This window comes from Hippopotamus amphibius, chromosome 7 (genome assembly GCF_030028045.1).
Source record: "Hippopotamus amphibius kiboko isolate mHipAmp2 chromosome 7, mHipAmp2.hap2, whole genome shotgun sequence".
Classification (NCBI taxonomy): domain Eukaryota; kingdom Metazoa; phylum Chordata; class Mammalia; order Artiodactyla; family Hippopotamidae; genus Hippopotamus; species Hippopotamus amphibius.
In genome coordinates this window covers 110,051,459-110,075,230 of record NC_080192.1, presented here as the reverse complement: position 1 = coordinate 110,075,230, position 23,772 = coordinate 110,051,459, and the positions used below count along the sequence as shown (strand labels likewise).

Genomic DNA, 23,772 nt, shown 5'->3' with positions numbered 1-23,772 from the left:
AATGGAATAATATAATCAAATTACAAAAATTTTAAAAACTAGACTGCTGGCAAAATTAGTGTTGAATATGAATTTCTCATGGGCATATTATCGTAGAAAACTGAGCTAACAATAATTTATTTTTAAGATTAAGTTAAACACTTTAAAATTTAGTAAACACTTTTCTATTTTGGTTGTTTAAAAATCTTAATTATTATTTCTTTGAAAAGCCTCTTTGTTAGGTACATGTACTTTTTTGCCCGACACTTACTCTGATTATAAGTCATTATGAAATTTGGAAAATATGAGAAAATTAAAAACCATTTGGGGGTATAAAAACCATCTGGGGGTAATGATTTTATTACACCCTATCATTTTTGCAAAATCCCTCTTTTCTGTTATTTTTAGAAATTCATAGTTTCTTATGTAGGACTAGAAAATATACAAAATTTCTATAAGATGCAGCTATTTGACATAATTTTCGAAATTATCATAAACATTTAATCTATGCACATGGCTTTAAAGAAAAGACACTGTTAAAACAACCTCTTAGGGCACTCCCTAGTGTCCTAGGGATTAGGATTCCGGGTTTTCACTGCCGTGGCCTGGGTTCAATCCCTGGTCAGGGAACTGATATCCTGCAAGCCATGTGGCATGGCCAAAAACAAACAAAAAAACAAAACAAAACAAAAAACCCAACAGAAACAAACAACAAAACAAAACAACCTCTTAGGAAAACTGATAACAAGCACATTTCAAAGTTTTATTTCAAGCTTGTCTCTAAGCAGGCTAATTTAAAGGTCCCTCTTCTTGAAGACATTTTGGTGGAAAAAAAGCCTGTTAGGATTATTGTTATTAGTCTGGATACAAAGTAAAGAGTCTCTAAAGTCATTAACTATCTTTTAAGTCTGGTGAAAGGTCATTGTCCTCTGCCAAGGCTGACAGTCCTCTAAATGAATTTCTAGACTTTATGCCCATTGGCGTCTACCAGAAATGGTAGTAACTTCCCAAAAGGAGCAGTTAATGACATCGGACTATAAGGCTCAGGTCTGAGACACATTTTCTTCTTCAGAACAAAAGGATTTACAGGAAAAGCTCCCATTCAGGCTGCTGGCCCTTAGTCCCCCAGCCCAGAAGCAACCATGGTTATGTTCCTTGTACTAGGCTCACACTCTGGAGATCCACCTGTATCAGCAGAACTACACATCTAAACTGTACAAATATTCTGAAGGGGGGGTGTCTAGCTCATAATCTAGAGTGGATTTTAAAAAATATTGTTCATCTTTAAAGACTAGAGAAAAATCCACTGCCCCCTCCTAGATGAAACCAAACCCCTCCCATCAGGCTCTTTACCTCCCACCCTGTAAACTCTGTCTTTCTTAAATTGCCATGAGAAGCTTATGTTTTGATATTCCATTACCTGAATTGCTGACTAGTACACGTCCAGGTCCTAAATGTCCAGACAGATCAGGGCAAGTCCGGGTATTCTCTTTATTTTTAGAATTAATAGACTCAATTGATAAACAAATAAATAGTTCAATGAATAAGTGAAAGACAGTTGGGGTGGGAGGAAATGTGATGATAAATAGTATAAAGGCTTTTTACAAAAGATAACAAAATATTTTCAAAGCTACTACATCATTTGATCCCGACATTAACCCTGGAGGTACTTATTAATACCATATGGCCTTCCTCTGAACTCACTATTTAGAATGTGAATTGGGAAGGGGGAGAAATGGATGACACTCAAGGCCAGGTTATCATAAAGAAGTGGTTATTGTGAGACACAGTTCATTCATTTACAAACATTTCCTGTGTACCTAATATGTACCAGGCCCCCTCTGGCACACAGATAGTTAAACTTACAGACTCTAGAGACTGAACTCTAGATCTATCACTTACTATCAGCTCTGGATCTCCAGCAAGCTAATTCACATTTCCAAGTTTCAGTTTCCTCACCGTAAAATAAGAATAACAATAGTTCCTAATACTTAGAGTTGCAAAACTTAAAACAGTAAGCACATGTAAAAATTTTAAAAAACAGTCAATAAATGCTGATGAACATTAGCCATTATTATTAACTATAAATAAATATAAATACTCATCTATGTTCTTTCCAGGTGTTTAGTAAAGGAGACAGGTGAACATATATTTCTAAAACAATGCAGCAAATAAAAGAGAGATATGAATAAAATGGTAGTCCAGAAGATAATTCAACTAATTACACCTGAGGTGGGCTGGGCATCCTTTGGGCAGGAGGACTGAAGAATGACCAGTAGTTTGCTACACAAAGGGCAGGGCAAGGCCATTCTAGAGCAGAGAGACAAGTTTGTGTTAGAGCCACAGGTATTGAAAGGGAAAGGGAAGTTTATTGCTCCAGATCAAAGAGTTGGGGTGAAGGAGGGAGCACTACAGGAAGTGGGGATGTAGTCAGCACTCAGATGGTTCAAACTTTCTCTGCTTCTGAAACTATTTGAATTTTTTTAAACAATTTTTTTTATTAGTTATCTATTGAAACTATTTGAATTTTAACATGTAGGTCAGTGGTTTCTAAACTGAGGTGATTGTCAGGAATATCCAGGGAGCTTTCTTATGAGATCCCAAGACCCCACCTTCAGAAATTCCAACCCTTTACGTCTGGGTGGAGCCCAGGAACATCTTCGAAAAGCCCCCGGGGTAATTCTGCTGCTGAATCAGGATTGGGGGCTGCTTTTATGGGGGAAGGGTGATCAAACAGGAGAGTGCAATACCTTTGTAAGGCAGGTGACTGTGCAGGATGTATCCTGCCCTCCTTCAAGTCTTTGCTCAACACTAAAAACAATTTTTTTTCAACCCCCACCTTTTTTTTACCTAAACACTTATCTTCTAACAGTGTACTTATTATAAGTTTACTTAGTATATTATCTGAATTCATTCATTAGAATGTAAGTTCAACAAAGGCAGTGGTTTTTCTCTTTTTACTAGTGACCCTCAGATCCTAGAAGTCTGGCGCATAGCAGGCCTTCTGTTTTTGAAAGAATAAATCAATCAAGGAGTGGACCATACGAGAATTTGGCTAAGACAGAAGCTGTGGAGAAGAAACCTGTAACCTTGATGTAGACAGTTTGCTTAAAAAGGAAAAGGGAGGCAACTGGAGAGAGAAAAGGGCACAGGTTAAACAAAATACTGTGATAGGGAGGAAGGCTAGGTTTTCCTTGTTTTCAAGTTTCTAATTTCACTCTCATGCTTCCGGGTATATAAACTCAAGTCCTGCCGCACTTCCCACCTGGTCTCCTAAACTAGCTATCCATCCACCTGGGGCCCACGTCAGAGCATCCGAGAAAACCCGGAGAACTGAACTATTTCAAGGATGGGCGTCTGCCAGGGTCGGCGCGCAACCTAAGCTCAAGCATGCGCAGTAGACAGAGTCAACAGCGTGCGCGGGAAGCTGGGCCTCGTCCGATTATGATTGGCTGTCGCGGCGCACTCCCACCCACCGTAACGCAGCGCTTGATGCTGATTGGGTTTCTCCGCAGAGGCCGGACGCCGCACGGGGGACGAGGGAGGGGAGGCGGGAAACAGCTTAGTGGGTGCGGGGTCGTGCAGTTCCCTCAGGCAGGCGGGTGGAGAGAATCCGAAATGGCGGTGCAGCCGAAAGAGACGCTGCAGCTGGAGAGCGCGGCCGAAGTCGGCTTTGTTCGCTTCTTCCAGGGCATGCCGGAGAAGCCGACCACCACGGTGCGCCTCTTCGACCGGGGCGACTTCTACACGGCACACCGGGAGGACGCGCTGCTCGCCGCGCGGGAGGTGTTCAAGACCCAGGGGGTGGTGAAGTACATGGGGCCGGCAGGTGAGGGCGGGGACGGTGCGGGCTCCGGGGGGAACCCGGCGGAGTGGGCTTCTCTCCGGAGGTGGGAGATTGTCGGGCGGGGAGGCACGGCGGCGGGGACGCTGGTGCCTCGTGGGGCGCTGCGCTTGCTGCGGCCGCTGCCTGGCCGGGTGGGGCGCCGCCGGCCCCCTGCCCGGCCTCCGCCTTGAGTCTGTGCCTCCGCAGGCTTCCCGCGTCAGAACTAATAGCGATCTGATCTGCCAGGTTTAGTGCCAGGCGTTTTAACACATTGTACTATTTAATTTTTCTGCATTCCGCGTAGTTGTCTGCTTCTCGGCCCCGCCTGGGACTGTGGATCTCATCACAAACGCCAGTCCAGGATTGAGATTTAGAATAGACGGGATTTAGGGAGACCGTTTTATGTCACCAACGTGATTTTGCCTTTTGGGCGAACGTGATTTATTTCGCTGTTCAGCTCAGGGACCTATAGTGTCTGCTCTTGATAGGCGATATTGTCAAGTGGTCAGGACCTCGAACTGGAGCCAGATTGCTTGGTTTCAAGTCGCAGCCCTTCCACTTACCAGCGATGTGGCCTTGAGCTAGTCATGTATGTCTGTGCCTCAGTTCGGCATTCAGTGCCCTCGGTAACCCATCCCCATCTCTCCCTGGAAAGCCACAAACTTCTCACCCTCTTGTGAATTAGATGTTCTGAACATCTGGTTTTATGTTAATCTCTTTTATCCCTGGCTCCGTTGTGATAACGGAATGGACATTCTAGGAGGAGTAAGGAGTTGTGGGTTTTAGTCCTGCCTCTGCCACATGCAGGTGGAATGTTACGAACAAAAGATGTTTCATTCATTAGATAGACCTTTACTGAGTGCTGTGGTGTCCGGCAGGGTGATGGACCCTGGGAGTACATGGATCAAAAGGCAATACCCCACCTTCATAGAGCTCCCCCTAGTGGAGAGCGAGGCATAAATAATTCCAATTCCAGGTGAAGACGTATGGAGGATGCTCCATAACAAGGTGCCGAAGGGGCAGAGGCAGGATTGCTACAGACTGGGGCCATCAGAAGAGGCATCACAAGAGAGGTTAAATTTCACTTGAGTCTTGAGAAACCCATTATCAGGAACTTTTCTTCTCCCCTCAGCATGCGGGCTGTCTCTAGTTGCGGAGATGGGGGCTACTTTTCATTGCAGTCCGTGAGCTTCTTATTGCCGTGACTTCTCTTGTTGCTGTGGCTTCTCTTGCTGCGAAGCACAGGCTCTAGGCGAGCAGGCTTCAGTAGTTGTGGCACGTGGGCTCAATAGTTGAGGCTCATAGGCACTAGAGCACAGGCTCAGTAGCTGTGGTGCACAGGCTCTGTTGCTCTGCGGCATGTGGGATCTTCCTGAACCAGGGCTTGAACCCGTGTGCCCTGCATTGACAGGCGGATTCTTAACCACTGTGCCACCAGGGAATCCCAGAAGCCTTTCTTAACTCCCATTTTAAGGCTTCCTGGTTAACTGCCACTCTTACATGTTCCCTGCCCTAGGACCTTCTTGCCCTAGACACAGCATTTATTTTACTCGATGCCAGTAGACTGAAAGCTCCCAGAGGGCAGGAACTCTGTCTTAACCAGTCTCTGCCTCTGAATCCCAGCACCTGGCACAATGCCCACATTATCAGCTGAATGAAAATGGAGACTCCAAATTATTCTTGAAGAGGAGAATCTTGTACCAACCTGAGGTTTTTCTTCTGTGCTAGATGGAGGCTGGGTTGCTTTCTCTTCCAGTTCCTCTTCAGTCTTACTTCCCAGCTTTCAGACTTAAAGCATACAGCCAGGCTCTTCACCAGGAACTCCAGTGTGTTGCAAACACTCCTTTGAGAGAAATAGTATTTTTGGAGGATAACACTGATGGTTGGGCAGCCTATCTGGAGATTAGTAATGGAGGAAGTAGGGGAGGCCGTATAGGGAGGGGAATCACCTCATTTGCCTCTTAAACCCACTCATTCTTAAGAAATCAGCACTGGGGACTAACCTGGTGGTCCAGTGGTTAAGACTGTGCTTCCATTGCAGGGAGCATAGGATTGATCCCTGATCAGGGAACTAAGATCTTGCACACTGTGCAGTGCGACCAAAAAAAAAAAAAAAATCTGTTGCGAATGTATGTTCCTGTTGAGTGTGTCTACGAAAAGACTGAGAATTGTTCTGGATCCCTCTGCCCTTGGCCAGGCAGATAACGTTGATGTGCAAATCATCAGGTATAAGTAATAGGGAGTGGCGGGTCTTGTGGATCTGAGAGTGCTTGTTCTTGTGTGCTGAGCATTCAAATTCAAATGCTTTAAAAACCCAGTGCTGGCCAGACAATTATACTGACACATCCTACCAGGCTGATGATTTAAGAACAGTTTCCAAATTAGGTGCCAGACCAGTGTTTTTTCCCTCTCTCCCCAGAATTGTTTTTACTGAGTTGGACTTTCCATTTTGTCTTCTAAATTAAAGGATGATATAACAGTGTTTTGAAACTCATTGCTGTAGTTACTGGAAGTTGCTGACCAGTATTTACAGTGGCATTTGTAAGTGTCTCTGGGAGAAATTCGTCCCTAATTTTGTATTAACTCTGGTTCAGTGCTTTCCATGAGCAATTTTTTTAATAGTAATATTCATCATCTGAATAGTGTTACTTATGTAGAATTCCGTTGGTTAAGCTGATAGTATGTCCAGTTGTTCTGGTTTGCTTGGGACTGAGGGGGCTTCTGGGATGCTGGACTTTCAGTACTAAAACTTGGAGAGTTGGAAATGGGATGAGTTGGTCACCCTGTGGCTAGGCAGAAACAGGAAATAACTTAAATGGGGCCTGCCATTCCACTGAGGTTCTGGTCGTGAGCGAGTCTTTTGTTTTTTTAATTAATTTATTTATTGGCTGCTTTGTGTCTTTGTTGCTGCGCTGGGGCTTTCTCTAGTGCAGCGAGTGAGGGCTACTCTTCGTTGTAGTTCACAGGCTTCTTATTGCTGAGCACAGGCTCTAGGCAAGTGAGCTTCAGTAGTTGCAGAGCACAGGCTCTAGGCAAGTGGGCTTCAGTAGTTGTGGCGCACAGGCTTCGTTGCTGCACGGCATGTGGGATCTTCCTGGACCAGGGATCGAACCTGTGTCCCCTGCATTGGCAGGTGGATTCTTAACCACTGCACTACCAGGGAAGTCTTTTGTTTGTTTGTGGGTTTTTTTTTTTTTTTTTTTTTTTTGTGGACCATTTTTCAAGTTTTTATTGAACTTGTAACAATATCACTTCTGTTCTAAGTTTTGGCTTTTGGCCGAGAGGCATGTGGGATCCCAACTCCCCTACCAGGGATTGAACCTGCACCCCCTGTATTGGAAAGCAAAATCCCAACCATTGGACCTCCAGGGAGGTCCCTGAACCTTCAAGTTTTGAACTGTGTTACCCAGAACATTTTATAATGAATAATAAGTAATTTATTTTTATAAACCTTTTGAAAAAAATTCTATATAAATACTGTTATAGTTATTACATAAGACTTTTATTCAAACTTGTGAAAAACAAATGATAAAAAAAGAACAAGTATGTTTAGCCATATATATATTTACTCATTCTTTTGTCTTTGTATCTTCTCAGTTTTTTATTTTGCTGTGTAGGCTCCACAGGTGCAAGGGGCTATGTCTGTCCACCATTTTATACCCTTCATCTACTGAAGTTTCTAGGACATGTATTAGGTGCTTGATAAATAGTTTATTGAGTGAGTGAATTACTGGTAAAACAACATAGCTTGGGGGGGAAGCATTGTGTTAGGTCTTGAACATTTATTACTTCAAATCTGTAACATGTATTTTTAATATTTTTCTTTAGGAGCAAAGACTTTGGAGAGTGTTGTGCTTAGTAAAATGAATTTTGAGTCTTTTGTAAAAGATCTTCTTCTAGTTCGTCAGTACAGAGTTGAAGTTTATAAGAATAGAGCTGGAAATAAGGCCTCCAAGGAGAATGATTGGTATTTGGCATTTAAGGTAATTATCTTCCTTTTAAATTTAGTCATGTTTTTAAGAATAGAAAAAGAAAAACTGTGAATGCTATGTTGCTTTAATATTTTAGCCATGTTGTGATAGTAAAATGCTTTGAAAAACTTTAATATTCTTTAGCGTGTGGTTTTTAAAATCAGTTTAATAGCAATTCAGAAATTCAGTAAATCCTTATTATGAGTATGAATACTCTGAGCTCTGTCACTGTCCCTAAAACCTAAATAATAAATAGTCTTTATATAAAGTTGAATACCAGCATTAAAGAAGATTTGATTTTACTGTTTTTGAAATATCACACAAATTTACATATCCAAAATATCTCTTTTATACACATTTGTAATGTGTTTGGATATTTGTATGTTCCTTTCTCTTTCATTAGATTGTAATTTTTTTAAAAGTTTGGAACTTTGTTTAATTCTGATCGTATTCCTAGGTGTGCCTAGAAGGGCTTATTGATGTGCTTCTAATGCCTTCATGGAGATGGTGGTGCTATTTTGTTTTATTTAAGGACTGTCTTTATTTTTAGTCCGTAAAGTCATGTTTTTGTTTGTTCACACACAGTGCTTTCACATAAATATTGGATAATGGTTAAAATGTTGGGGAGGGGAGATTTAACCTTGAAAGGGAATAAGTGTGTTGTAAGGGGGGACAACGCTCTGGGCTTGTGTTTGGCTGATCTCATTTCTTTTCTCCTCTGTCCCTCTGTGACCTTGGCAAATTTCCCAGTCTTCTCCTGTATCTCTTCTTTATAAACAGTAAAATTAGAAGGTTTTCAAGATGTTTTCTGACCTGAACGTCCTGTGAAAGTTTTTTTGTGAGGTTTGATACAATATTTAAACATTTGATGTTGGTGCTGCCTCAAATATAAAGTTCTTCAATATTCCTTCCCTATTGCCTCCCACCTCCCATCTTTGTAAATGTAGACATTTACTGAAGATTATGTTGAGAGAGGTTAGCATTCTTTACTATGGGATTTCCTCCAAATTTTCATTGCTACTTTACTGCGAAAAGTGGGGCTTAGAGTTTTTATCCTACATTTTGAAAGATTTTAATAGAAAATTGAGGGTACCGCGAAGTGATGTTTTCTGTCATTCCTCACAGAGCTCAGTTAGTAACAACATCAAAACCTGGGATCGTGGGTTCAGGTGATTAACTGGATTATCAGCGCATCACACCTCACTCCTTTGTGTCATCAGAATCCTTTGAGATGAATTGTTTTTAACTCCTACCTTTTAGATCAGGGGAAGAAACTTCAAATATGTATCTTTATCAAGTTAAAGGTAGTATCTTCATCCTAATATTTTAAGAAGTTCAGATCTAAAACTGCTAAAACTGATTTATCTTTTAATTTTTAGCTTATTGATTCTCTTGTAAAGTATTAGTGATATTCACAGTAGTTGACCTCTATGATTGACTTTTTAAAAAAAATTGTGGGCACGCCCCACAGCATGCGGGATCTTACTTCCCCCACCAGGGATGGAACCCATGTTTCCTGCAGTGGAAGCTCGGAGTCTTAACCACTGGACCACCAGGGAAATCCCTATGACTTTCCCCCCATATTCTCAGTAGTATATTAAGAGTAGGAAGGAGCCTTATATACCATGTAGTTCAGAGGTTACCAGTCTTATCATTTTCAAGGACCCTCAAGAACCTAATTTGATTGGCCGCTGGTTCACTTTTGAGAGTTTTTTTAAGGTGTGCTTCATAACCTGTGCATGTAAATCCAAAGCATGTATGTGTAAATATGATTCAATTCAATATGCAATTGAATCAGTGCTTTTTAAATTTGAATAGCAGGTCACACTCTATTCCCCCCCCCGCCGCCGTACCTCGTGGCATGTGTGATCCCTAGTCAGGGTTCAAATCCAAGCCCTTGAGCCCCCTGCAGTGGAAGCACCAAGTCTTAACCACTGGACTCCCAGGGAAGTCCCTCCATTTCATTTTTGATTCAGATTTTAATCAAAAATCTATACATAGTTACAGGATATTCAAACCATATTGTGAAAAGATAAATGATTATCATGATTATGATGCTAAAGACATTCAAGAACTATTGATGGCTACTGGTTGCTTAAATTTGGCTGTCACTGTGCTCATCTGGACTATTTCTATCTCATGTTTCATACCATGGTCTATCACTTGCCCCAGAAATGCCTCATGTTAACAGCAACCCTTCTGTTTTTGATCATGTTGAAGTATGGCACCCACCAGCTTGACACAGGTGGAGCCAAAAGCAAAGAAAGTTGACCCTTTAGTTTCCTTGTACAGTCTTAAAAGAGATTTCTAATCTTTTAGAAATATTGAAAATAGGTCAGAGACTTCCCTGGTGGTCCAGTAGTTAAGACTCCGTGCTCCCAATGCAGGGGGCCCAGGTTCGATCCCTGGTCAGGGAACTAGATCCGGCATGCAGCAATGAAGATCCTGCATGCCGCCACAAAGATCCTGAGTGCTGCAACTAAAACCCAGCACAGTTTACCAAAAAAAAAATGTCAAAAACCCTTTATTTGGAAATCATTGATCTAGAACAATCTGTATTTTACAAATAAATATATTGATATAGAGAGATGACTATCCAAGGTTAATATTTACGCTAATAATACTGCTCTTCTACGTAGTATAACTACTCAATGAAAATTCTGATATGTGCAACCAATAGGTAGTTTGGCAGAGTGTAGAAATTTAGGCATACCATTGAGAGGTTATCGCTTTGGTACCTCAATGTTTGTGTGAGTGAATGTAAACCTAGATGCCAGATTTCAAACTGAAAATCACTTTTGATACTATTATTTTTAGATGTGTCCAAGTGTTTTGAAAATAACTGGAAAAGTAGGGAGGATACTTTATAGAAAATATGGTAAGATTAATTGAAATATTTGGTTATAAGTAATTTGTTTTGATAAGAAAACGTTACGTTAATAAAATTCATCTAGGTTGGATAATTTTTGTTTGCCAGTAAAATTTTAAAGTACATTCAACAGTTTCTTAAATTTTTAAAAAATTTTTGCTTAGGCTTCTCCAGGTAATCTTTCTCAGTTTGAAGACATTCTCTTTGGTAACAACGATATGTCAGCTTCCATTGGTGTTGTGGGTGTTAAAATGTCTTCAGTTGATGGCCAAAGACAAGTCGGAGTTGGGTATGTTGACTCCATGCAGAGGAAGCTAGGACTGTGTGAGTTCCCGGATAATGATCAGTTCTCCAATCTGGAGGCTCTCCTGATTCAGATTGGACCAAAGGAATGTGTTTTACCAGGAGGAGACACTGCTGGAGACATGGGAAAACTGAGGCAGGTAAGCAAATGGACTGTAGTGATAGAGGAGAATCCAAGGCTAGGAGTGGCTCTAAGTTAACATGATACTGTTTTATTTAAGGGAAAAAAATTACAAGTCAAAACCTTTGAAACCCAATCACAACAGGGTTTTGAGAAATGTCTTGAAGTTTATCTTTGACAGAAACTTTGTATCTTTAATAGGACTTCAGAAGGAGCTGTTTCTCAAGACTTGTTCTACCTCAAATCATTACATCCTCTCCCTTTCTTTTGGAGTGATTGAATGCCATCTTTAAGGGATCACAATTCATTCATAAAAGGAGTGCTTTCACAGTTGAGGGGTGCAGGGTGGGGAAGAGGTGATTTGGGGCCATTAAAAAAAAACTGTATTTAGCAGGGATATATCAAATAAGATGCAGTTCTTCAGGATTATTTTTTAATAATTTGAGTGGAAATTCAGCCTTTTATTATTTTACTGATTCTTTTATTTTAACAAAGTTCTGATTTTGCTATTTGTATCAGTATATGGTTTGTTATTTAGATATTTAAGGGATGCTTTATTCCCCCAAGGATTCTTTTCCTTTCGTGAGCCTCAAATGGAATAAGAACTACTTGAGAGTTAGCATATCTCGGAGGGGCATTTTTTAGCATATTTAGGCAACTTTCCCCAAGTATTATTCTGTTAAGAGTTTCTACTGTTGAGACTATTTTTGAAAGCTTTACATGAGCCTAATTTTAAATTTCTATGAAAATTGCTTTTATAGATTTTAAAAATATGTGTTAATACATGTTACCAATGTCTTCTTGCATGTTGTATAAAAATTTAATGTGGGTTAATAATTTGTTAAGCTGTTGTCATTTATATTTGCCAGTGATACAGCTTTCCTTGTTGCTTTTCTTGTTCCTTTTCTCCTAGTAATTTAAAATATTTTCTGTAAAATAGGTTATTCAGAGGGGAGGAATTCTAATCACAGAAAGAAAAAGAGCTGACTTTTCCACAAAAGATATTTACCAGGACCTCAACCGGTTGTTGAAAGGCAAAAAGGGAGAACAGATGAATAGTGCTGTGTTGCCAGAAATGGAGAATCAGGTATGTGGATTACAGATGTGAATTTACCATTAAATAGTGGCTTTTTAGAAGGCTGCATCTGTCATCTATATCTCAAAGCCTAAACTGGATCACTGATATTTAAGCTTATTTTAATCTTGTAAGAAAGATTAAAGTGAAGAAACTTGTAAAAAAAAAACTCAAGGAATGACTAGAAAAATTTAAACATAACCTTTAATATAATTTCATTATATTTACACAGCATACGTCCTTGGGGTGAGGAAGAGTTTATTGTTTGATTGGTTTCACTTAAAAGAGCCTGATTACTGTCACCTAAGTAGGTGAGGTAGCATAGTTGTTTAGGAGGGAAAAGACCTATCAAAGTTTTATAATGTACAAGCTGTGGGGTTTTTAATAAATTACTTCAGTTTCATTATCTGTCTTAAAGGATTGTTGAGATTAGGAAGTAATAAGGTTGAAAGTATATACAGTGCATAATAATTGTATAATAAATGTTACATTTAAACAATCTGGCTCAGAAATTGGCACTGATTATGTTCAGTGGTAGAAATGAATATGCAAGCAGTATAACTTTTTATGGGGTTTTTCAGTGGTTGAAGTTTATCTTCAGCTTTTCAAATCTTTGAGGCAAGTATGGTTTGAGAGATGTATTTTTATGGTAAAATATTAGAAACTCTTGGTGGGTTAATTGTGGGTCACTGATAAGTAAAATGAAAAATTGTATATTTAAGTAAGACAGCAAGCTCTAGCTTCTTATAATTTTCAAAATTGATTTCAAACTAGAATAAACTGAGACTATTACTACTATCATGATTTTGCAGTGATTGCTTATCACATAAGTTTGATCCTTATAAGCTAAGTTCATCTGTTTTACTTTTTTTGTGTTTCAGAATCAAAAGCCATTGTATATGAGCAATAATCGCAGTAGACACATTCCCTGACTTATGATGGTTCAACTTAGGGTTTTTTTACTTTACAGTGGTGTGAAAGTGATGTGCACTCAGTAGAAACTATACTTTGCATTTTGACCTTTTCCTGGGCTAGCAATACTCGGTGCAGTTCTCTCATGTTGCTGGACAGGGCAGCACGCGGCAGCGTTAAGCAGCTGATACACTTAGAGCTGTGCTGTACCCATAGAACCATTCTGTTTTTCACTTTCAGTACAGTATTCAATAAATTTTGAGGTATTCAACTTTATTATAAAATAGACTTTGTGTTAGCTGATTTTGCTCAACTATAGGCTAATGTAAGTGTTCTGAGCACATTTAAGGTAGGTGAGGCTAAGCTATGATGTTCAGTAGGTTAGGTGTATTAAATCCATTTTCCATTTATGATGGGTTTATTGGGATGTAACCCCATCATAAGTCAAGAGAGATCTGTATTAAAGAAACTTACTTCAGTGTTGAAAACTGGAAAAAGCTTTTATGGCTACTAAAAGGTGTTATCATCTGTGCCTCATGGTGATGTAGCAGGAGATTCTTGTGACAACCTTATATATTTGTTAGAGTTTGGCAGAGGCAGACATGACTGTGTTATCAGTTAGGAAATATGTGCACATTCACAGCGAATCTGGTATTGTGTACAAGTAGAATTTGTCATTGGGCTATCAGCTTGATATCCTTAGCTTCTTTATTTTATGTTACAATGGTAACGTAGGCAGTTTATTTAAACTTTTTATTTAAATATACATATAGGAAAGTACATATATCATGTGTATAACTAAATTCTCATTAATTGTAAGTATCCACATAACCAGCACCCATGAAACAGAATAGTACCAGGATCGTAAAGACCCTTTTTATGGTTTCTTCCAGTTGTTACCTCCACCAAGGGTAACCCTGCTTCTTTCTTCTGACAGTATGGATTAGTTTGGTCTATTTTTGTAGTTTATATAAATGGAGTCATAGAATTCATGCTCTTGTGTCCGATTTCTGTTGTTCAGTATTCTATTTGTGAGATTTATCTGTATTGTTGCGTGTTGTTGTGGATTGTTTGTGTTTATATCTATTGTTTGTAGTATCCACAGTGTGAACATACCAGGCTTTATCCATTTTACTCTTGGTGGACATTTGCATAATTTCTACTTTTGGCTATTAAAACATTGCTGTTAACAGTAAATTTTCACTTTCTAAAAATCATTTTCTAGCCTTAAAAGGTTTATTTAAACTTTGTCTGATTTTCTTGGTTTGGATTGGGAAGGGACACCAGGGAAAATGATAGTGTTTGAAATTTATTTTCATTTTGCCATTTGTTTTTTTAAAAACAATCTCTAGAATTCTAGTGATAGCCATCTTTTATTTTAAATTCTTAATCTTAGGTTGCAGTTTCTTCGTTGTCTGCAGTAATCAAGTTTTTAGAACTCTTATCAGATGATTCAAACTTTGGACAGTTTGAACTGACTACTTTTGACTTCAGCCAGTACATGAAATTGGATATTGCAGCGGTCAGAGCCCTTAACCTTTTCCAGGTAAAAAAAATATATGGGTTAAAAATATTGAGTGGGTAAAAATGTTTCCTTTTATATATATAGAAGACTCTCACTAAGGAGCTTAAATATTTTGAAATATTATTATACTTAAAATAGATAAATAGTTTTGCATTACTGTATTTTTCTAATTGCAAGCTATATAAATAGTATTTGTTTGGTCTTATGAATAATTTTGTGTATTAACAGCAGTTCTTAAAAATTACATTCTAAGAAGTGTTTTTTCTTTTTTAAACATATTATTAGGCAGACTTCTCTTTTTTTTAAACTTATTTATTTATTAAATTTTTGGCTACATTGGGTCTTCATTGCTACATGCAGGTTTTCTCTAGTTGTGGCAAGAGGGGGCCTCTCTTCGTTACAGTGCGTGGGCTTCTCGTTGTGGTGACGTCTCTCATTGCGGAGCACGGGCTCTAGGAGCAGGGGCTTCAGTAGTTGTGGCACACAGGCTTAGTTGCTCCGTGGCATGTGGGATCTTCCTGGACCAGGGATCAAACCTGTGTCTCTTGCATGGGCAGGAGGATTCTTAACCACTGTGCCACCAGGGAAGTCCTCTAAGAAGTTTCATGTCAGGTTTTCACTAATGAGCGTGCCATTTTTCTATTTTATTTTTTGTTCACTAGGGTTCTGTTGAAGATACTACTGGCTCTCAGTCTCTGGCTGCATTGCTGAATAAATGCAAAACCCCTCAAGGACAAAGACTGGTTAACCAGTGGATTAAGCAGCCTCTCATGGACAAGAACAGAATAGAAGAGAGGTATATTACTAGTGTACACTTTTGTAAGCTCTGAGCAACTTCCAGTCACTCCATATAATTATACCACTTATTGTAACAGGCAATTTTGTACCTAAATTTTAGCATCTAACTGCATAGAAAGCTAATAGAGTAATAGAGTAGCAATGATTTAGATTGATTAAATAACTTATTTTCCTAATTATGTTTTTTTCCTCTACTATAAAAAAGTAAAATTTTATTAGGTGGTTATGGATAATGTCTCAGAGCATGAGCTTGGGAGCCAGATTACCTTGGTTCATATTAAGGCTCTACGACTTAGGAGCTGTGTTATATTGGGCGTTATTCAACCTCTCTGTGGCAGTTTCTTCCTTTTTAAAATGACAATAATAACACACCTACTTCTTAGGGTTGTTATGAGTATTTGATGATTTTATGAGGATTAGATAATCGAATGTGTATAAAGTGCTTTGAACAAGATCTGGCACATAGGAAACACTCTTTATTCTAGAAAGGATTTAAGGCAGCCTAAATATATTTCAGAAAAGCTTTAAAATTGAGGAAATAAAAGAAAAAGTTATGTAATGCTGCTGCCCTAATATAATTAGCATTGGAGTAGGTTTTATTTTTCTTTTTTATTTTCTTTTTTATTTTTTGTTTTTGGAGTAGGTTTTATTTTTATCTTTTGTTTTAGATACAAGTTTTAAGCCTTAAATGAGGTATAATATACATAAGAGCACGAATCCTAAATGTGCAGTTTGATGGATTTTCACAAAGTGAACACATTGGTAACAACATACAAGTCAAGAAACAACATAACTAGCATCCCAGAAACTCCCCCTCAGTTATCCCGATAGTTACTACCTCTCCTTAGTTCAAGAGTTATCACTGTCCTTTTAACATCATAGGTTAATTAGTTTTACCTGTTTTTGAACTGCATATAAATAAAATAATTTTCTAAAGTGTACTCTTATGTTTGATAGTCTTTTTAAAAACAGTTGTAATCCTAATATAGTTTTGTGCCCTAGTTTTTTCCCACTTGCACTTATATTATAAGCAATTTTTAGTGTTGCTGTTTTATGTTCATATTCAGCATTTTTAGTAAGTACATAATATTTTATTGACTGGATATACTTTACCTTTTTCAATAATTAGGTTATTTCATGTGGCCTTATTGGATACCTATTGTTTGTGATTTGGTAAATTAAGATATCTTGCCAGAATAGGTAAAAGAGTATTTTTATGGATTTGATATTGTCAAATTGTTCAAGAATTTGTTCAATACCTACTGAATTCTGATGGTATACAAAAGCATGATGATCCCTTGACTATTTGGGACTCCATGTATGCCAGGCAAACATAAAATAGTTGATCAGTATCATAAAACACCCTGCAGATAATTACCAAGCTAAGTGTTGGTCCTGTGGATTCTAAAGGGTCTTACAATAAAAATAACTCATGAGGTCAGCAAATTGTGAGTATGTTGATATATCATCGAAAATGCAAAAGTTGAAATGCTAAGGCAGTATTCTGAAGCCAGGTTCGTTGTGAAAGAAGAATAGGATTTAGTAACTTAAAATAAGAAATAGGAAGGATTGGATATTTGCAAGTAATTAAGGCAGTTACAATTTTTTTAAAATTTTAATTATTTGTGAGTAAGTAACTACATTTACATGTGTCAAAAGTCAAACAGAACAGAAGACTATACAGTGATGAGTCTCTTACTCTTGTCTCCCAATTTTCCAGTACTCCTTCCTCAGGACCTCTGCACAGCTCCAGGGACACATTTCTTATTGTACTCTTTGTGAATTGCCAACACCTGCCCTGGGAGCAACTGGTCTTAATCAGTTTCTTGAGTATCTGGAAAATCTTTGCCTAAACAAGTAAAAGTTTATGTCCATTCTGCTTCATCTTTTAGTTGTTTCTTAAAAGAAGTATTAGGAGCTTTAAATAATTCCCAAGGTCTAGGTCACAGGTTGTATTTTTAACTTTGGACTTGTGGGAACAGGGCATATGTCAGTGGTCCTCTTCTGACTTAACACCTAGAGTGTGCATGTATTTAGACCGTTCAAAAACCTGAGATGTCACATACATACTATTACCAGAATAACAAATTATTTAGAAGGCAAGATATCAAAATTAATTTTTTGACTGTAAGTAAAACTGATTATTTTCATAGGACGTAGCAATAATTTCCAAAATCTGGTGGCCTTATAAGATATTAATTAGAAATAATATTTGCAAGGATAGTTTTATGAGTAAGAGTATGATCTACTTTTCAGCACCTGTAGAATGAGACAATATTTTCTCCTTTTTATCTTGGGGAGAATTTTTTTTTTTTAAACGAGCAATTAGGAAGGCCTGTGGTTTTCAAGGCCAAAGGCTGAAAGTCCACAAAGCAGGAAGAGAAGGTTTTACTTCGTAAAACAGACTTTCATTGGGAAAGTCTCCTTTTTTAATCAGCTTTTCTCAACTCCACCTGCTGTGATACCGCATGCTTTCTAGTTTATGCCTTCCTGGGGTTCTTAGGGCAAGTCTGTTGTTTCCCTCTCTAAGCATTTAAGATTGATCTTTCTTCAGGTTTATGTATTGAATCAAGTTTTTTCTGTTTTTTACTGTCATTGTTTTGGGGTGATTTTCTAGCAGAGAAGGTGCTAGAGAGCAGAGAAATCTAGCAGATTTTCTAGCAGAGAAATCTTTTTACTCCACCTTCTTAAAAACTAAGTGGGGAGTTAATTTTAAAGTGGCTATGTGGTAAATTCCATTAAGAAAAACAAAGATTTCTCTTTATCTTCTATTTTTATTAGAGCAGACACAGGGACAGTTGTGACTAAATCTTTGAGTTTGATGCATATATTTTGTCCAGGACTATAGCCCAGTGATAGGTTCAGGAATAATGATGAAAATAGGATTACTTTTAATTTATTGTCAAGCTCTTAGGAGGAAGAGAAGACTGGTTGCCTTGCACTTTGCTAAGCATCTCGCATTCTTTAGCTGTGAGGTGGTGAGGACGAGCTTTAAAGTCAGGCTGGCCTGACTCCAGAGCCCATGCTCTTAATCCTGTACTGTATTTCTTGCTTCTATCAATTGTATTTAATTTGATCCAAGTTGGATTAACATCAGAAATGAAATGTACTATTTTGGCTTTAAGTTATATCCATGGAATCGCTTTCTGTGTTGTAATGCTCATTTTCCCATTCATTAAAACCTGCTTGCACTGAGACTACACATACTTTATAGCTAATGGCTTAAATACTTTAATCTCTAATGAGAATTGATATGTTATTACCTTTTAGGAGTGAGAGTCTTGGTATTTCTTCCTTTTGTGCTTTAACAATCAAATTAGGGATTATAATAAGAATGCTGTCCATATTACTGTTTGTTCTTATTTTCTAATACATCCCAAGAGTCCTCATGTTTGCACATACACTAGGACTGTTACTGTTACTTTTAATTTTTTGAGATATTTTTGTTTTTGTTTTTTGTCTTTCCATAGATTCATCTGAACCCTTGATAATTTTCCCTCGTTTTTTCAAGTTGGACTTCTTTAAAGAACATCAAATATTTGTTAGCATATGAAATAGTTCCCTCATGAAATTGCTGATGATGTCATTTGCCTTGTCATTTGCTGATGATGTTGAATTTGGTATTCTTATTGCCTTCTTGTTTAAAATTAAGTATTTATATGACATTTAATATAATTAGTGTAGCAGTCTTATTAGAAATATAGGTCTCCAAATAAAAGTGGTTCCTATAAATGTAGAAAGGGGGTGGTGCTTATGTGATAATACATCATGCTTCTTGAGGCAGTGTACTTCCAGGGTTATAGTAAGACTTAGACCTAGATTTCTTTCCAGGTTATGTTAAGTATCCTTTGGTGCAAGGATATTTTTAATTAGTAGTCAGTATTCTGTGGAAACAGAGATCTGGAGCTCATACAGTGAGTGCAGTTTCTTTAAAATAGCAAAGCATTGTTCTGGCCTCAGAGAAAGAACGGGAGGGCTGTCACTCCACAGCTTTCCCACCACTATTTTCTCTGCTTCCAAATCAAGTTTAGGGGAAACCCCTTTATTCTGGTCTAGTCCCTTTGAATTTTATTTGCCTTCCTATCCAGCCTGTACCACAGGGACAACCCTTTTCCCAGTGTTGTCATGGGGGCCATAGAATTTCTTGCCCCACTGGTCCTTTGTCATACTGGCCCCTCTCTCCTTAGCTTTCTTTCTCAATTAAAAGTTGCCAGAGAAGGTCACACAGATGCTGACTGGACCCACTGTACTTTTAAGCTATCTAGTTTTCACTGCTACATGGTATTGCTTTTGTTACATGACTCATTTCCGTGACCAATCCAACATTTTTTATTTTCCCTTCAGCTGCCTCCTACGTGTAAGCAGAAGATCTCCTCCCTGATTCTTATAATCTCAAAATGTACCTGTATTTTTAGTTTTTTACTCCTTGGCTCTTACTCAGAAGAGGAAATAATGCTCTTTCCTTTCCAAAGACAACCTTTCCCTTTTGCCTCTGGTTATAGTTTTTTCCTGTTCCTTTTCCGCTTCAGTTTTCTTGCAGTGCATCCTGTACTGTTCTCCCTTTAGGTCTCTGCATTGCCGCTCCACCCTTCCCTCCCAAGTATTTCCCTCAAAATCCTCTCTCTTTAAATCCCAACTATTTAGAATGTAGCCAAATGAAATACCCCAAAATGAGGTTCCCCAGCTCCCACAGGAATTCTCTGCTTTCTTACTTGTATCACATTTGTTGCATTTTGTATCTTGGTTGTTACTCAGCACTAATTGTAAGACAGAACATGTCCTTCTCCTCCACTGGATTGAATATCCCTTGAAAGCGTGTGCCTTTCTTTTATATTTTGCCATACTTTTTCAGTTTTCTCAAGCCTATGTAGCAGACTATCTGCTATTTAATGTATCAAATGAGTGATTCTGTCTGCATTAAACCATGTGAAGAACAGATAAAGAAGAGACTCAAAAACTTTAGGTAATTGTAGTCTTTTAGGTACCAAAGTTGTTCTTTAGGTATCAGATTTGTTCTCAGCCATATAAATATGCTGTCACGAAATTCCAGTCAGCTCTTCTTACAGTGAGAGGTCAGAAATGCTGGTTTTAAAGAATGGACAGAATGGTGATTTTAAAATAACAAAGATTTCATGACTATTTTATAACTTAATCTTCTGGAATTTTAGAGATTAACTGACCCTAAAAATTATCTTGTATCCAGTCAGTTTGTGAATGAATGTATCAAATTGTGATGGCTGAGTAATTTTGAGTAGGATTGACAGGTATACTCTGTTTTGCCAACAGTAACTTTGGTACTTCTGAAATTGTGATTTGAAAGTGGCATTGTCATGGAAACAGTAGAGCAGTCTTTTAAAAAAAACTCTGTTAGCCAGAACACAAACTAATACTATAATTATTTCTGAAATGGCATGTTGAATAGACTTGTGAAACTAGCAATTTATTAGACTTTAATGATATCCAGACCAAAGACTGAGGGGGCTGTGTATCTTGCCTTGTGCTGTGTGTTTTAGAAGCTTTTTCATTCCCTTGCTATTTTACTTCTTAATGCTCTTTCTGAGCTTTATGCTCTTTTTTTAATTGAAGTATAGTTGAATTACAGTTTAATTTCTGCTGTACAGCAAGGTGATTCAGTTATGTACGTATGTATATACATTCTTTTTTTTTATATTTTCCATTATGGTTTATCATAGGATATTGAATATAGTTCCCTTCAGTATACAGTAGGACCTTGTTGTTTATCCATTCTATATATAATAGCTTACGTCCGCTAACCCCGACTTCCCACTCCATCCCCCTTACCTTTGGCAACCACAGGTCTGTTCTCTATGTCCATGATGAGTCTGTTTCATAGATAGGTTCATTTGTGTCATATTTTAGATTCCACATATACATGATATCATGGTATTTGTCTTTCTAAGTTACTTCATTTATGATAATCTCTAGTTGTATTCGTGTTGCTACAAATGGCTTTATTTTGTTCTTTTTTTATGGCTGAGTAGTATTCCATTATATACATGTACCACATCTTTATCCATTCAACTGTCGATGGATATTTAGATTGCTTCCATGTCTTGGCTATTGTGCATAGTGCTGCTCTGAACATAGAGGTGCATTTATCTTTTTGGATTATAGTTTTGTCTAGATATATGCCCAGGAATGGGGTTGCTGGATCATATGGTAATTCTATTTTTAGTTTTCTGGGGAACCTCTATACTGTTTTCCAAGTGGTTGCACCAACTTATATTCCCACCAATGGTGTAGGAGGCTTCCCTTTTCTCCACATCCTCTCCAGCATTTGCTATTTGTAGACTTTGTAGTGATGGCCATTCTGAATGGTGTGAGGTGGTACCTCATTGTAGTTTTGATTTGCATTTCTCTAATATTTAGCGACGTTGAGCATCTTTTCATGTGCCTGTTGGCCATCTGTATGTCTTCTTTGGAGAAATATCTGTTTAGGTCTTAGGCTTATTTCTTTGGAGAAATGTCTGTTTAGGTCTTAGGCTCATTTTTCGATTGGGTTGTTTGGTTTTTTGTTGTTGTATGAGCTGTTTGTAGATTTTGGAAATTAAGCCCTTGTCAGTCGCATTGTTTGCAAATATTTTCTCCCAATCTGTAGATTGTCTTTTCGTTTTGAGTATGGTTTTCTTTGCTATGCAAAAGCTTCTAAGTTTGATTAGGTCCCGAATGTTTATTTTTGTTTTTATTTCTATTGCCTTGGGAGACTGACCTAAGAAAACATTGGTATGATTTATGTCAGAGAATGTTTTACAAAATTCTGATCTCTTCTAGGGGTTTTACAGGATTAGGTCTTATATTTAAGTCTTTCAGCTATTTTGAGTTTATTTTTGTGTGTGGTGAGAGGGTTTGTTCTAACTTCATTGATTTACATGTGGCTGTCCAGCTTTCCCAGCACCACTTGCTGAAGAGCCTGTCTTTTTCCCATTGTATATTCTTGCCTCCTTTGTCAAAGATTAATTGACCATAGGTGTGTGGGCTTATTTCTGGGCTTTCTATTCTGTGGAACTTTATGCTCTTGAAAAGTGTTGGTTACTTATGATTCTGTGGTCAGTTTAAGAGAAAACAGTGATAAGACACTTGGTGGAACAGGAAAGAAGCATAGGGAGATTCTTGATCAGAAATATCTTCTCTGTGGTTTCTTACCATTTACAGAGAGTGGCCTAAGAATATGGGAGTTTTAGGAAAAGAAAAAGAAAGATGAGGTAGGTCAAGCCAGCCTCAGCTTTCTTTCATCCTTTTCCTGACCCCCTTAAACTTTTCCTGCTTTATCATGAGGACTCAGAAATTTCTTGTGATTGTTAGAACTCACTTTTTAAAACTGTTCCATGCAGAAGAATTGCTTGAGAAGCTCATTGCAGTTTCATAGGAGGGCCCCAACCTTGGGGATTCTGTATTCCACCTCCAAGTGATTTTAATGTGGGTAATTTTGGATCAAGCTTGGAGAAACCCTGTTAGAGCCAGGGGATTAGCTAGGAAGGCCCAAATATGCTGCGATTTGGCTGCATCCCTTAGTCAGTTTTGTTTGTTTTAAAATCTAGAGTACGAGCCATAGAAATCTTCTGGAGCAGTTAAGTACCTGAATTATTCTTTGTTTATATAGCCTGTGACTGGTTCATAATACAAGCTTGGTAGCAGATTATTTCCCCACTAATTTGGCATTTGCTTCAACAAATATATCTACTACCAACTTCCTAGATACTATCTTGACATTTTATAAAGTCTGTTATTTTTCTCTTTATTTTCATCTTTTAAAAGCGATTTTTTTATTGAGCCCTTTAAACCAGTGACTTTTAGCCTAGGGCTGCCCCCCTCCCCTGCCCTGCCTCCTCTGGGACATTTGGCAATGTCTGGAGACATTTTGGGTTGTTACTCTGGAAAGAGTATAGTGGGTGGAATTCAGGGATGCTGTTCAACAGCACAGAACAGCCCCTCACAGCAAAGAATTATCTAGCATAAATGTCAATATTGCCAAGATTGCAAAACCTTGCTTTAGTATTTGTAATTATATGATTGCTATAGGGGCAGCATGTTTTTCCCATGCTAGATGAACATTATGATGATGCAGGAATTGTAAATGCTGGTAGAGAGATCAGGAAATAGTTAAGAAATAGTTAGAAAGCTGATTTGGTTCCTGTTCCTGTGTAATTTAAGGATTAACTTACTACTCATGTAGTTCACAAATATAAGGAAAATCGCTGTTCATCTGATAGCCTTCTAAACCTAGGATCGTCTTCTGTGCCCACGCATTTCCCCTGCCTTTGAATGTTAAAGTTTACCTTTCAGCTATTACTTCAGTAACATCTACTACATAATTTTTCAAACTACATGTTGTGACCCAGTGGTGGGTTGTGAAATTAGTATAGCAGGTGATA

The 23,772-nt window shown here is 38.1% G+C and overlaps 1 protein-coding gene across 1 annotated transcript in view; it reads left to right on the top strand.

Moving 5' to 3' along the window:
- The first annotated feature begins 3,508 nt into the window (after nt 1-3,508).
- The window catches only part of MSH2 (mutS homolog 2), a 67,276-nt gene continuing 47,012 nt past the window's right edge, over nt 3,509-23,772 (top strand). Inside the window, exons 1-6 of the mRNA XM_057742806.1 lie at nt 3,509-3,808; nt 7,634-7,788; nt 10,810-11,088; nt 12,010-12,156; nt 14,453-14,602; nt 15,244-15,377. Coding sequence (XP_057598789.1) covers nt 3,598-3,808; nt 7,634-7,788; nt 10,810-11,088; nt 12,010-12,156; nt 14,453-14,602; nt 15,244-15,377 — 1,076 coding nt within the window. The 5' untranslated portion in view covers nt 3,509-3,597. The remainder of the gene's footprint in view (nt 3,809-7,633; nt 7,789-10,809; nt 11,089-12,009; nt 12,157-14,452; nt 14,603-15,243; nt 15,378-23,772) is intronic.